Source organism: Desmodus rotundus, chromosome X (genome assembly GCF_022682495.2).
Source record: "Desmodus rotundus isolate HL8 chromosome X, HLdesRot8A.1, whole genome shotgun sequence".
Taxonomy (NCBI): domain Eukaryota; kingdom Metazoa; phylum Chordata; class Mammalia; order Chiroptera; family Phyllostomidae; genus Desmodus; species Desmodus rotundus.
In genome coordinates this window covers 25,759,880-25,773,416 of record NC_071400.1, presented here as the reverse complement: position 1 = coordinate 25,773,416, position 13,537 = coordinate 25,759,880, and the positions used below count along the sequence as shown (strand labels likewise).

General features: G+C 36.1%; 1 protein-coding gene across 1 annotated transcript in view; it reads right to left on the bottom strand.

The window, feature by feature from the left end:
- TENM1 (teneurin transmembrane protein 1) overlaps nucleotides 1-13,537 on the bottom strand; it is an 854,561-nt gene that overhangs the window by 264,578 nt on the left and 576,446 nt on the right. The window contains exons 11-12 of the mRNA XM_053917142.1: nucleotides 5,238-5,437; nucleotides 3,786-3,996 (exon numbers count right to left, since the gene is read on the bottom strand). Of these exons, the coding sequence (XP_053773117.1) occupies nucleotides 3,786-3,996; nucleotides 5,238-5,437 (411 nt within the window). The remainder of the gene's footprint in view (nucleotides 1-3,785; nucleotides 3,997-5,237; nucleotides 5,438-13,537) is intronic.

Genomic DNA, 13,537 nt, shown 5'->3' with positions numbered 1-13,537 from the left:
AGGAGGCCATGGTGGAAGCTTTCAAAGGTAAATATAGTTGAATTTAATTTCATACCTGTTCCTATCGACAACTTTATGGAAGTAGTCTTGTGGGAATGTAGCTACTGTAGAAAAAAACATTTAATAAAGTTTGCTATCAAAATAAATAAAAATCGCTACATCTTATTGACTTATCTACCCTGGGCCCACACTGCTGCACCGAGCTTAACACCAGCAATGCAAATGAGAAGAGAAGGCAATAGAGGAGCTTTTGGAACCTGCCATCTCCACGGGGCATCAAAGAGGCATTGGGATGGTGCAGGAACTCCAGGAGGAGGACGTCTACAGCATAACCACATCCACAGCCAGGAATGAAAAAAGAATGTGGAATGTGTTTGTCTCTTTCTGTTGCCCTCCGGGAAGCTTTGCCTTCTGTCTTTTTAATCCTACTGCAGACTCACTTCCTAGACAGAAGTTCATTTTAAAGTTCTATGCTTATAATTTTGCTTTTATACTAGAGTATAAACCCCTCGCTTATACTTATAAAGCTCCTCGATATCCGCATCTACACTGACGGTGAGTTTGGCTCCTGGCAGGTTTTCTCCTAACAGAAACTAAAGGTAATGAATAATCCATGGGTGAGTATGGTTTAAAGGGAATGGGTTTGGAATCAGACATACTGGGTGTTTCAAATCACAATTTTGCCACTTGCTGGCTGTGGGACTTTACCGGGTTATTTACAAATTCCAAGCCTGTTTCCTTATTTATTATATAAGTATACTATACCTATGCTATCAGGGTTGCCTTGAAAATCAAACAAGATAAATGAATGTAAAGCATCTAGTGCTGTGCTTGGGGCAAACTGGCGCTCCATATATTATCATGTTACAGAGCAGACTGGCTGACATTAGGGGGTACTGACAACTCTGCCCACACTACTGGAAAAATAGTACATACTAATACAGACCAGGGGCTAACCTATGTTAGTCCACTCAAAAAATGTTGGTTATTAATACTGCCTTGAGCCTATGGACGAAAAAGGGGCCACACACTAAACCTGACCAGCTCAGGGGAGGCCTGTGTGGTGGCCTTACAAACTCAGAGACTTAAAGGAACCACATCAGATGGTCCAAAATTAACACTTTCTAACTAAAAGTGAGTCATGGAGGGTAGTCATGTCACAGGTGGTATTTTTCCCTAAGCAAGGTCAATCTTTAACTTAACTGACCTGTGTTGTCTTTTTCTGCATCTACTATAACATACCTGAGAGCATACCTTTGCAACGTCAAAGTCATTTCCTTTTTTCTGGACTCTTCAAAGCACAACCACCCACCAGAACAGAGACCACAAATCCCCTCATTATTAATATTGCCATGTTAATTGTTAACTATCCTATACCCACAAATGTAAAAGAAGTAGGTGTCTATTTGTTTTACTTTTTATCCAATCTCAGGGATTCCCCTCCCCCTCTTTGCTTTCTCCTGCCACCCTAATTTATCACCAATGAATTTCATGTAACCCCTTATGTCTTCCCCTTTGATTCTGATGTATAAGTGGTGAAACCGCCATTGTCTGGAGCATTTTCTCAATCTGTTCAGATTTTGCTTCCTGGCAACTGTTGTTAGTTTGGCTAAAAAAACCCAAACCTCATAAAAATGCTTTTCTTATGTTAACAAGCCTTATTAGTAGCAGACCAAATAGAGTTAAGAACAATGAGCTAATTCTAGTATTAAACTCACTCCCACAAATCTTAATTCGTTTAATCAAATATTTTAGCCTCTTTTTACTAAAATTAAAATAAATTAGAAAAACATTAAAAAATTAATGGGGAGAATTTAGAGTAATTACCTTATATACCTTTGATTTTTTGGAAGTTTGTTTGGATTCTCTGTAAGTAAAATTATAGAAGAAATATTTCCCTTACTTCTAATCTTAAAAGACAACAGAATAGTAAACACACTGACTTGTATAAGGAAAAAACAAGTTATGTCGTTGCATAGAAAAGTGACAGCTTAATATCTGGAAGATAACACTTATATTTCAAAGGTTAAGTTCTTTTTGGGAGGAAGTAGGGGACAGAAAAAACTCCAAGCATGTTTCTGGATCTATTGATTGTCCCTCTTTTTCGAATATATTGGGGGTGACACTGGATAACAAAATTGTACAGGTTTCAGGTGCACACTTCCACAACACGTCATCAGTAGGCTGTATTGTGTGTTCACCACCCCGAGTGAAGTCTCCTTCCATCACCTTTTATCCCCCCTTAGCCTCCTCCACCTCCCTCCACTCCCCGCAGTCACCGCATTGTGGTCTGTGTCCATGAGTTATTCCTTTTTCTTTTTTGCTCAATCCCTCCATCCCCCAGGCCCCCTTTACAGCTTTCAACAGCTGTCTATTGATTTTTTTAAAAGGTTAATCGTTTGGTTAGTGTTTTCACTTAAGCTTAGGGGTAAGGATAACCAGAAGAGAGAAAAATCTTTACAAATATTTTAGATCTTCTAATTATTCAATTTCTTGGGAGAATTGCATCCTCTCATAACTCACTGGCATTTGCATGATCAAAACTGGGCCTTGGTAAGAAACAAAAAAGCATGAAAGGTATATGTTTTCTCAATCTGCCCCAACGAGTCTGCAAGTGGCAAAACAATGCCATGACTTAAATTTTTTTTTTCTAATTTAACAAATAGTTGCTCTTTTGAAGATAAAAAAATCAGTGGAGCATTTCTCTAGGGGAAATATCATCAGTGTATTTTTACTGCCTTTATGATTAAATTAGAAGAAAGTTTTTGGACGGAATACCATTTTCTACTGAGTGAAGGTCTACAGCATAAAGTAAAAATAGAACATAATTGTTATAAAGAGCAGATGGTATATCTATTAACAGTCAATACATCTTCCTAAACATATGGTTGAACAGGTTAACTAAAGGATAAAGTGGTGAGACTTATAGAAAACTGACAGCTGCAAAACATTTTCTCTTCTTTTGAAAGACTAGTGGTTCAGGAAAATTCACACAATAAAATACTGTGTCAATGAGTTGTTTACCCTCTGGGCTCTAAAATTGCTAAAGACCTCAGCTTTATTCACACAAGGGGTCAAGGGGAATGAATTCACCAAAAAAAGATAAAAAACCCCACAAGAGTGAGATGTCTCTTATTGACAAGGGTGAACTGTGAATAAGTGTGGGTGAAGACATTGTGTTGAAAAGAACATGTTCTAAAAAGACCCTTAGAACACTGAAAGAGCCATTGTGATTATTTTTAAACTAAAAATTCTAAAAGAAAGGGCTTTGAATGACCCAAGTTATTATGCTTTAAGAGTTTTCTCTAAATACTCTAAGGATGTATTTTGAAACCTTAGAGGTCAGTTCTACAATCAGTCATCGTAAAGAACTGGACTAATACTAGTTTGTCCATTTTCAAAGGTGTTTATTTGCTTTTTGTTTTTAATAGATCTTGAATTAACAGAGCTTCCCCTGTTTAGTCCCTTCTTCACTGAAGCTGTCCTATGTAGCCTTAATAATAATGTTATCCAGATAATTATTTCTACTGAAAACATACTAAATGGTGAATGGTAAGTATCATAAAGTAGCAGCAAATAATGGAGCTTTGAAAGAATCTTAATCAGCATTTAAGCAACATTAATGACAATGACAACATAAGCCTTTCACATAGTGACCTATCCTGAATAATGACTTTAAGGCAGAATGAGCAATAAGTTTAAATAACATCTATATTAGTTTAATCACTGATTGTGTCTTTCTTGAGTTATACTGTCAATTCACAATAATAGCCAAGGCAGCTTACCAATTGCAGTAGTTAACACAAATACTTGTTCCATCTTTTTTCCATCATTATAAAATGCCAGATACCAAGGCCCTTGGTCCATGTACTCTATGAAACCTGTCTCCTGCAGCGAGGTTAAGATCAGGTTCCGAGGGGAGTGCTGGGTGTCATCAGAGCCCTTGGAGTCTTGCTTGACCAGCTGCTTTCCATCCATTAGTTTGACAAAATCAAACTGAAACAAATACCAAGACAAATGTGAGCCTCTACTTTGACTTCGGGACTGATGAACATCTCCTTTTAACTTCACTTGCCCTATTTCATAGTTCTTTGCTTTGGAAGTGGGCAAAGAGGAAGAGGAAGTTATTAATTTTTAAGTAAATTTAAACCTGAAAGTAAATTACTAATTCTGAAAAAGATCTACTCTACTTACAAATGTTATAAACCTTTGAGTTTTGGGGTATTCAAAATAGTCATTTAAAAATAAATAAACCAAGAAATAGAAAAAAAAATCTTGTTTAGTATTATACAAGAGAATCTTGATATTTAATAAAGTATCTGATAGAAGACACTTAAAACCACATACTTCCCTCAGAAATATTACTACGACCTTACTTACAAATTAAAGACTTAATTTTTTAAAACAAATGAACAAAAGGCCACAAATCTGAGAACATTCATCATAATTTACTATTTTTGTAGTAGCATATTTACACTTTCTTTTTATTCCTAATCAGTGGACAAGCAAACGGCACACGTGCCCTTGAACATTGTTTTAATAGTCACATTTGAATGGCATTCTAATCCCCTGCCTGGCCTGACCCAGAAGGTAAGGTCAGGACTACAGTTCTATCTGCTGAAAACAAAGCAAAGCCCCAGATGATTATGATTCCTTATGCTACTTCTTAGATGGAGCAGGCCCCCAAATGGGTTCATGTAAGAAAGAGATAAGGAAAAGAAAATGAGATAAATTAGGTAGCTAAGGTTTATAGAAGGGCTTTGTAAACCATAGAGGTTTTACACATTTGAGTTATTATTAACAATAACAAGGAAAATTTTCTACCTATGAGATAAAACCTGCTTTTTTTTTTACTCATTTGCATTATTGATATGCATTCCTTCATTGGGAAAGGGGTCATGGGTGTACAGAACCAGTGAAGGGTGTGTGGATGCCATAGCCACGTGAGATGAGGGGGTTGGGGAGGCTCATGATCATCCTGTTTCAGGAAATAGAATTCAAGTTTCCAGAATATTTTCTTAAACTCCCTTTCGTGATCTGCTCTGCTAAATATGATTCCTTATTTCTTAATGGCAGTTTTGTTTACTTTTGCTTCAGTGTGATTATTCTGGATATTTGCTGAATACAAAAATTGTCTGCCTTCACCTTTGGCTCCCACATGTTTCAAGTCACAAACCCTAAACTAGTCATCCCAACACCCTTTCAAAGGGTCAAGAAATACCTCTAATATCACATACCTGAGTGTGTGTGGGTGGAATGTTTCTTCGGCCATAAATTCCCAGCAGAGAGTCCTTGGCTAAAGAAATATTGAATTTCAGATATACTGGATGGTGGATAGTAATCTGGAAACGCCAGAATAGGCCAGGGGGAATGGTCTGCATGACCTGCGCGCCAATGTCAACTTCTCCGGTGTCTATTGCTCGTCCCTTCTGAAATACTGATTGTAAAGGTAAAAAAAAATTATACATCACATTAATCTCAATTTATAAAGCAACAGTGTTTGCTTTTTCAAGAACAGATACATCAAAATGACTTACTCAGTCCTTTCTTCCTCCCCACACCACCCAGATTTCAAGGCTTTACCCAAATTAAATATCTTCCAAGGAGCCCTCCCTAGCCAACCACTATATCAGTCTCTCCCTTCTATTAAACTACTATTGCACTTATTTCCATCATTTGATTCATTTTAACCATTATTCACTGAATGCTGTCTCAGAAGCTGCAAGAGATACAAAGATGAGTAAGATGCAGTTTTTGCTCTCAAGGAGCTTTGAACATAAGAAAGAATATAGGACAAGTACACAGATAACTATGTTGTAAAAGAACATAAGTACTCTCGTTATTCAAAGAAAGGAAAGCTATTTGGTTGGAGGATACTCCTCATTCCTAACTGTCTCTATGCCTTTTGTCTTCCTTTGTGTTTCTCCTTAGCACTTATAGTGACCTAACATACAACCAGTTTTTACTTATTTACTGTTTATTGACTGTTTTCTCTGAATACAATATAACCTCCACGAGGCTGTGGGTGTTTTGTTCATTGCTTTATCCCCAGGAACTAGAAGAATGTAGGCAAATAGTATGTGATAAGTACGTGTTTATTCAATAAATGAATGAATCAGAAAAGAGTATTTATGGGAAGTGGTATTGAATACGGGCCTTAAAAGGAGAGGATTTCAACAGAGCTGTTAGGAAGGTTGTTCCACGTGGAAGGAACACCTTGAACAACAAAAAAGAGGAGAGAAAACTGTAAAGCTAAGGTGTATACATAGAAGAGCAGTTGGAGATAAGGCTGGAGGGAAAGGATGGCATCGTATTGTACAGGGCCTTGAGTGCCAGTCCTAATGGGTGTATTTAATAAAGGATGGGAAGCCACTGAAGGCTTTTAAGAAGAGTGGAGAGGTGTGGGTACATTAGAAAGGCTAACCTTAAGGCAGAAGATAGGATGATCTAAGCAGGGAGGCACAAGAATGATATAGGAATAATATAGGACAAAAATTCGGGTGAAATGACATGAATGTCTAACTTCAGGGTGGGCCCAAGAGCACACATGGAAACGTACACTCTAGTCAATGGTAAAATCAACAAATGGGACTATATCAAACCACAGACACTATGCACAACAAAAGGGAAAAATCAATAATTGAAAAGGCAACCTACAGAATGGGAGAAAGTATTATCAAGCTATATATCTGAAAAAGGGTTAATGTCATACATATGCTGTATGTATGTATATACGACATACATATATCATACAACTCAATTATAAAAAAGAAAATAATTCAAATTAAAAAATGGGCAATGGACCTGAACAGATTTGTCCAAAGAACACACACATATGGCCAATAGGTATATGAAAAGGTGCTCACTAATCTTTGGGAAAATACAAATCAAAACTATAATGAGATATCAAGTCAGACCTTTTAGGTTGGTTATTATCAAAAAGGCAAGAGATAAAAATGTTGGCAAGGATGAAGAAACAAAGGGAGCCTTATGCTTTGTTGGTGGGAAGGCAAAATGGTATGGCCATTTTGGGAAATAGAATAGTAGTTCCTCAAAAATTAAAAATTGAGCCACTGTATGACCCAGCAATATCACTCCTGGATATAAATCTGAAGGAACTGAAATAAGGATCCCGAAGAAATATCTGAACATACATGTTCATTGCTGCATGATTTGTAACAGCCAAGATATGGAAACAACCTAAATGACCTTTGATAGGTTAATGACTAAAAGATTTGATACACACACACACACACACACACACACACACACGAACAATGGAATGGTATTCAGCCATAAAAAGGGAAGGAAATACTGCCATTTGCAACAAAATGGATGATTCTGAAGGGCATTAGGCTAAGTGAAATAAGTCAGGCAAAGACCAATACTGTATGGTATCACATGTGGAACTAAAAAAAGCTGATTTTATAGAAACAGAGAATAGAATAGTGGTTGCCAGGGCTGGAAGGAGGGGAAAACGGGATGATATAGGTGAAAGGGTACACATTTTCAGTTATAAGAAGTTCTGAGGATCTAATATATGACACGGTGACTATAATTAAAAATATGGTATTGTATACTTGCAAGTAAATCTTAAGCATTCTCACCACATCCAAAAAAGGAGTTAACTATATGAGGTGATGGATGTGTTAATTATCTTGATCTTGGTAATCATTCTATTGTACAATGTATATGTATTTCCAATTATCATGTTGTATACTTTAAATATAATATAATTATATTTGTCAATTATTCCTCAATAAAGTTAAAAAATAAGCACATATTATCTGGGAAGTGTAAAACTGGATTATCCTGAAGAATGGTAGAAATATCAATTATTTTCAGATTATTATATTAATATCTTTAAAATCTCACTGTATTTTCAAGAGTAAATATTAACAAGCAAAAAATTATTTTCTAAACTACCATAGAGAAAATAATACCAAGATAAAAACAGTTCAAACAAAAGAAAGAAACGGAAGACACAGACTAGAATGGTTAAATAGAAAACTTAAAAGAGGGAAGATAAATTTCATATATCTATATTTATAATTAAAACAAAGAACAATGAACTAAATGATTGTGTTAAAAGGTAAGAACCATCATTTTGAACCAAAGAGTAAAACTGAATTACATGTTTTCTAAAAAAGAAATTCTAAAATATAGAGTTGTAACATTAAAAAGTTATTTCCCCAGGAGGAAAAGGGAAAGAAGGGAAAGAGGGAAGACACTGCAGGGAGAGTCTCCTCAACATCGAATGGGCATAAGAAGGGGGTCTTGTTAAAAATGCAAATTATGATTCTGTTGTTCTGAGATTTGATATTTCTAACAAGTTCCCATTAGATGCCCATGTCGAGTGGTCCACAGCCCACACACCAAGAGGCAAAGTTCTTAGGACACCGGGACACCAGGTGTGGGGGCTAAGGGAAGGTCAAACTCGAGCCCATGATTGTGAGTCTGGGTGACATAGCGGTGGTAGCAAAGACAAGAATCCTAGAAGGAGAGAGTTTGTGGGGGGATATTGAGGTTCGGACAGTCAGATCTTCATTATTTATTGCCATATTTTCCAGTAATTTCTGATGTACTGGTTTAGTATATATTTCTGTGGAGTTCTCTTGTTATGTGGTGGTGGGGAGAAAAGGGATACCAAGAGGATTGCCTTTATCTTAAGCGAGGAAGATTGCACCTCAGGAGGGAAAGTTCAATTTGGCTTCATTTCACACTGCCTTTATATTTTTCAGCCATCAACGCCTTCTCCACAGCAAACACAGTTTAAAAACACACATGGTCTCTGTCCTTTGTGTTCACCTGTTATAAAATTAACAGCCCATTAAGAAACACACCTGCAGTGGCTTTATTCAGAGGCCAATGCCTTACAGCTTTTAACTCCCTAAAATACCTCTAATTATTGCTTTTTGTGTTAAGGCCAAGAGTAATAACTATTTTAAGACTGTTCACTATTAACTGTTAATAATAGATTTCAAATGCAATTTTGAACATAATTATGTATTACAGGACACATCATTTCGTGGAATTGACATTTATAATAAAATATGCCCTTTGAGATGATGAATGACCCACGGAGGACCTTCTTTTTCACTGAAAGTTACTTTTTTTCCCTGTAAGACAGAACAGTTTGGTCCCCAAAGGGTTGATTATACATTTAACTCTTAACGTCCTGGAGCTGATAAACGTCTTCAATGAGCAGGCAATTAAGAGCCCATGTTTATGTGTACATTTACTTCTGTTCTCAACTTAATGTTTAGTTTGTTCAACTGATATCCTCATTGGGGGCTTTTTACCATTTCCTAACATGCATCATTCAGTCATGCAAACCATGTTATAAATATAAAACAATTTAAAATATTTTATGTTTGGCAAACACTATTTTAAAGATGCTGTGAATGGCCTTTAATTAATACGGACACTGTCATTTCTAAAAAATCAAGGCAAAACTGGCTGATGAACATGAACCTCTATATTTTATATGAGATTTATCAAATGCTACACCATCTCTTCTGTGTGTATTTTATCGCATCATGTATTGCATCATGAAGCTACTTACATGGTATTCACTAAATCAAAAGAAACACATGAAGTTACGTTGTTGGGGTTCCCTGGTTATTAGCATCACTAAATATCCGAAGCATGTGATCCTGAGATATTTATAAGAATAAGTTTAACAGAAGATGGCCGTACCCTTTAAGACTGCATATCATAGTGAAGGCAAGGTAGGCAGAGAGCAATGACAACATGAATGAACTATGATTTAAATAAACATAGCAAAGCGAGCTAGCGGCAGTCATTGGGTATTAGAGAAGAGAAATTCTCACAGCTTGCAGACGGAGACTTTCTCAGCCTCTAACCTTTTAGAGGTTAGTGTATCAGAAAGGAAGATACCTCCCTGTTTGCAGTCTGCTCTATGTTATCTTCTCTCAAAATTAGTTATGAATTACAATGTAGTGATTATCACTAGTTTCTTTATTATTTCATTCTTTTTCATAACGTAGCCCAAAGTGGGAAACTAAAGAGGAAAACATTTGTGCAGGAAAAACAGCATGTAATGTGATTTTATGAAGAAATTCGGCATCAATATAGGTAAGTGGAATAATTTTGGCCAAACTTATCATTAACTTTGATCCTTCATTTGCAAACTGGCAGCAGCAAAGTTGAAAAATATATAGCACTTAAGTACAGTTTTTGTAATACACATGTTTTGATTGCAATTTAATCACTCGTTTTCCTGAAGCATACCAGAAACCCCAGGAATACTGTATTCTCCAGCGATTTCTTTGCAGAAATCCAAGATGAAGCGCAGAGAGCCACGGATTGTATCCAACTTTGCGGAACTGTACTTATCAGTCTTACTAATATCCACACATTTAGTTTGAACTAAATGCTCTCTTTTTTCGTTATAATACAGGCACAGGCATGAGTTGCTGAGGGGGAAAAAAACAGTGGCGGACAGGCTGTGTTGAAGGACGGCAAACTAACCGATGGTAGTTAAGTTCAAGAGGAAAAGGTCAAGCTACCTGGAGGGTAAAGACAGAGGCCTGGAATTGTGACAGACACTGCATGCAGTAGCTGTATTGAGTAAACCAATCCTTCATTATATCTAGACTCAGACACATACCTGAATACTAATAACATGATTATTAATAACATGGTCTTGTCCAGATACTGGGTAAATAACTAAACGCTGGACATACGCATTTATTTTTTCTACTTAATATAGCTAGACATGCTGCATTCAACCACTGTGTGACACATCGTCATTGAAAAGATTTCAGTGTTAGGTCCTTGTATAAAAATGACCAGGGTTAAAGACTGAGGTATTGTCCATGACAGCAATCTTAGCAGTCTTCTAAAGGTGTTTTCAAATTCAATGCAAAGTATGAAAGCTAAGAAGATACTGCTTTAACTAAAGAAAATGTTGTCCAAAGAGATGAAAAAGAAATACACCTTAAGATCATATTTGCCCTTCACTTCGCCCTATGGCACATTCGAAATCTTCCAAAGATATAATCAAAAAGCTATGGTATGGTCTTTCACCTGAATTAGCCCTAGTGTGAGTCCCATGATTTAAGGACCATCTTCTTTGTGTTCTTTCAAATATAATAATTGGCCCTGGCTGGTGTAGTAGCTCAGTGGATTAAGGATGGGCCTGGGAAGCAAAGGGTCTCAGGTTTGATTCCCAGTCACGGCACATGCCTGCCTGGGTTGTGGACTAATTCCCTAGTAGGTGGCATGCAAGAGGCAACCACACGTTGATGTTTCTCACCCTCTCTTTTCTCCTTCCCTTCCCCTTTCTCTACAAATCAAAAAATAAAATCTTTGAAAAAATTAAAAAATATATAATAATTGTTTCACAGTAACATACCTTTGTGAAATTTAGAATATCAGGGCTTGAAGCAAAATGGGGAAGTGAAGTCAAGCCCTATTCCTTGTGATCAAAAGCAGAGAAGACATGAAAAAAGACGTGAAAACCTATCCCTTCCATCTCGGTAGCCTGGTAAAGCTTTCCTTATATGAACTAGTGAAGAGCAATATGTATTCAACTGTAAATTCTTCGGGGACAGATTTTCCAGACTGTGGCTTATACATGAAGTTTTATTCCCATTACATACCCAGGAGTAGGCAGGAGAGAAGAGAGAAAAAAAAAAGAATGAAACTTGCGCATAGTAGGCACTTGGTAAATACTGTTTATATGAATCAATTCAATAGTAATCTTGATAATTTACTTAGTAATATTTCTAATTTATTTTGAAATTTCAGTGCAAGTTTTGGTGGGAGCAAGGATTGAAACCATCTGCACGCACAGACCTTTGGGAAATAACTGCGAATAAAATGTTTAGAAACAAAATCCCTCTGTCTTACTGACACTGATAATAGTTGATTGTGTAAAATAGTCCATTAACTAATCTTACCCTTGAGAAATACATTACTGTGTAAGTGTAAAGATTAGGCCCAGACACTGAGAGACTGCAAATTCCTGGCCTGTAGTTTATCTAGTACTGCATACACCTTCTCAGTGAGAAGGGAAATGGAATTGTTAAAACCTTACACTTAATTACAGGACTAATTTTGAATTGCATTTTGACTCTGTATATTTGTTTCTTGAACATATAATTTTAAAGACATCATTTCTTTTTGAGAAGGATTTCTTAAAATTTCATTGCAAGGACTTCCACATTCATAAAAAACCTTTAAAGCTTCCCAGCTCTTTTGGTGTAGTCTACTGACCACTAAGTAGTACAGTATTCACAGAAATTAGTTTCCAAATTTTAGGCTCTCTTGACTTGACATATAATCTCACACAGTGAAATATAAATTGTGTTTGCAGAATCTCAGTATGCTGATTACCAATGGAACAGGAAATAGCCAATTCCTTTGAATTTCTTTGGTGAAAACTAGAAAAGATAGAAAACTCAAAATTATCTTCACATTGTTATATGTTCAAACATATACTCAGAGTCATGGGCCAACATGGAATAAAATACCTTCTCAAAATAATATTGCTATTTGCAAAAAAATCCAAAGATTAATGAATATGGGTACATGCAATGAAAAATCCAAAAATGACATTAAAGATAACGTTTTCATTTATAACATCATCAATAAGAATTAAAACTTGGGGATACATTTAACAAAAGGTGTTGCAAGACTTTTGCACTGAGAAACATAAAACATCATTGCAAGAAATTAAAGAAGACCTAAAGAAATGGAAGGACATCCATGTTCGTGAATCAAAAGATTTAGTATTGTTAAGATGGCAATATTTCCCACACTGATCTATAGATTGAAAACAATCCCCGTCCAAATTCCAACTCCTGTTTTTGCAGAAATACACCAGTTGAGCTAAAATTTACATGAAAATGCAAGAGACCCAGACAAACTAAAAGAATCGTTAAAAAATATTACAGGCCTCACGCTTCCTGATTTCAGAACTTATTACAGGTGGTACTTACTTTAGGATAGATACATAAATCAGTGGAATAGAATTGAGAGTCCAGGAATAAAACATCACGTTTATGATCAATTGATTTTCCTAACAAGGGCATGAAGATAATTCAATGGGGAAAAGAATAGTCTTTTCAACAAGCGGTACTGGACAACTGCATATCCACAAGCAAACAGGTGAAGTCGAACCACTCCCTCACGTCATACACAAAAATTAACACGAAATAGACCACATATCTAAATTTAAGAACTAAACCTATAAAATTCTCAGATAAAAACAGGCATAAATCTTTGTGACCTTGGATTTGGCAATAGTTTCTTAGATATGACGTCAAAAGCACATACAACAAAAATAAATAAATAAATATGACTTCATCAAAATTAAAAACTTTTGTGCTTGAAAGGACACCATCAAGAAAATGAGAGAGAGAGCCTTTTTCTCCCACAGAGTGGGAGACAATATTTGTATATCATACACCAGATAAGGGACTTGTACCTCGAATACATTGAGAAGCTTTACAATAAAAAGACAAACTTATTAAAAAACGAGTAACAGGTCTAAATAGACATTTCTCCA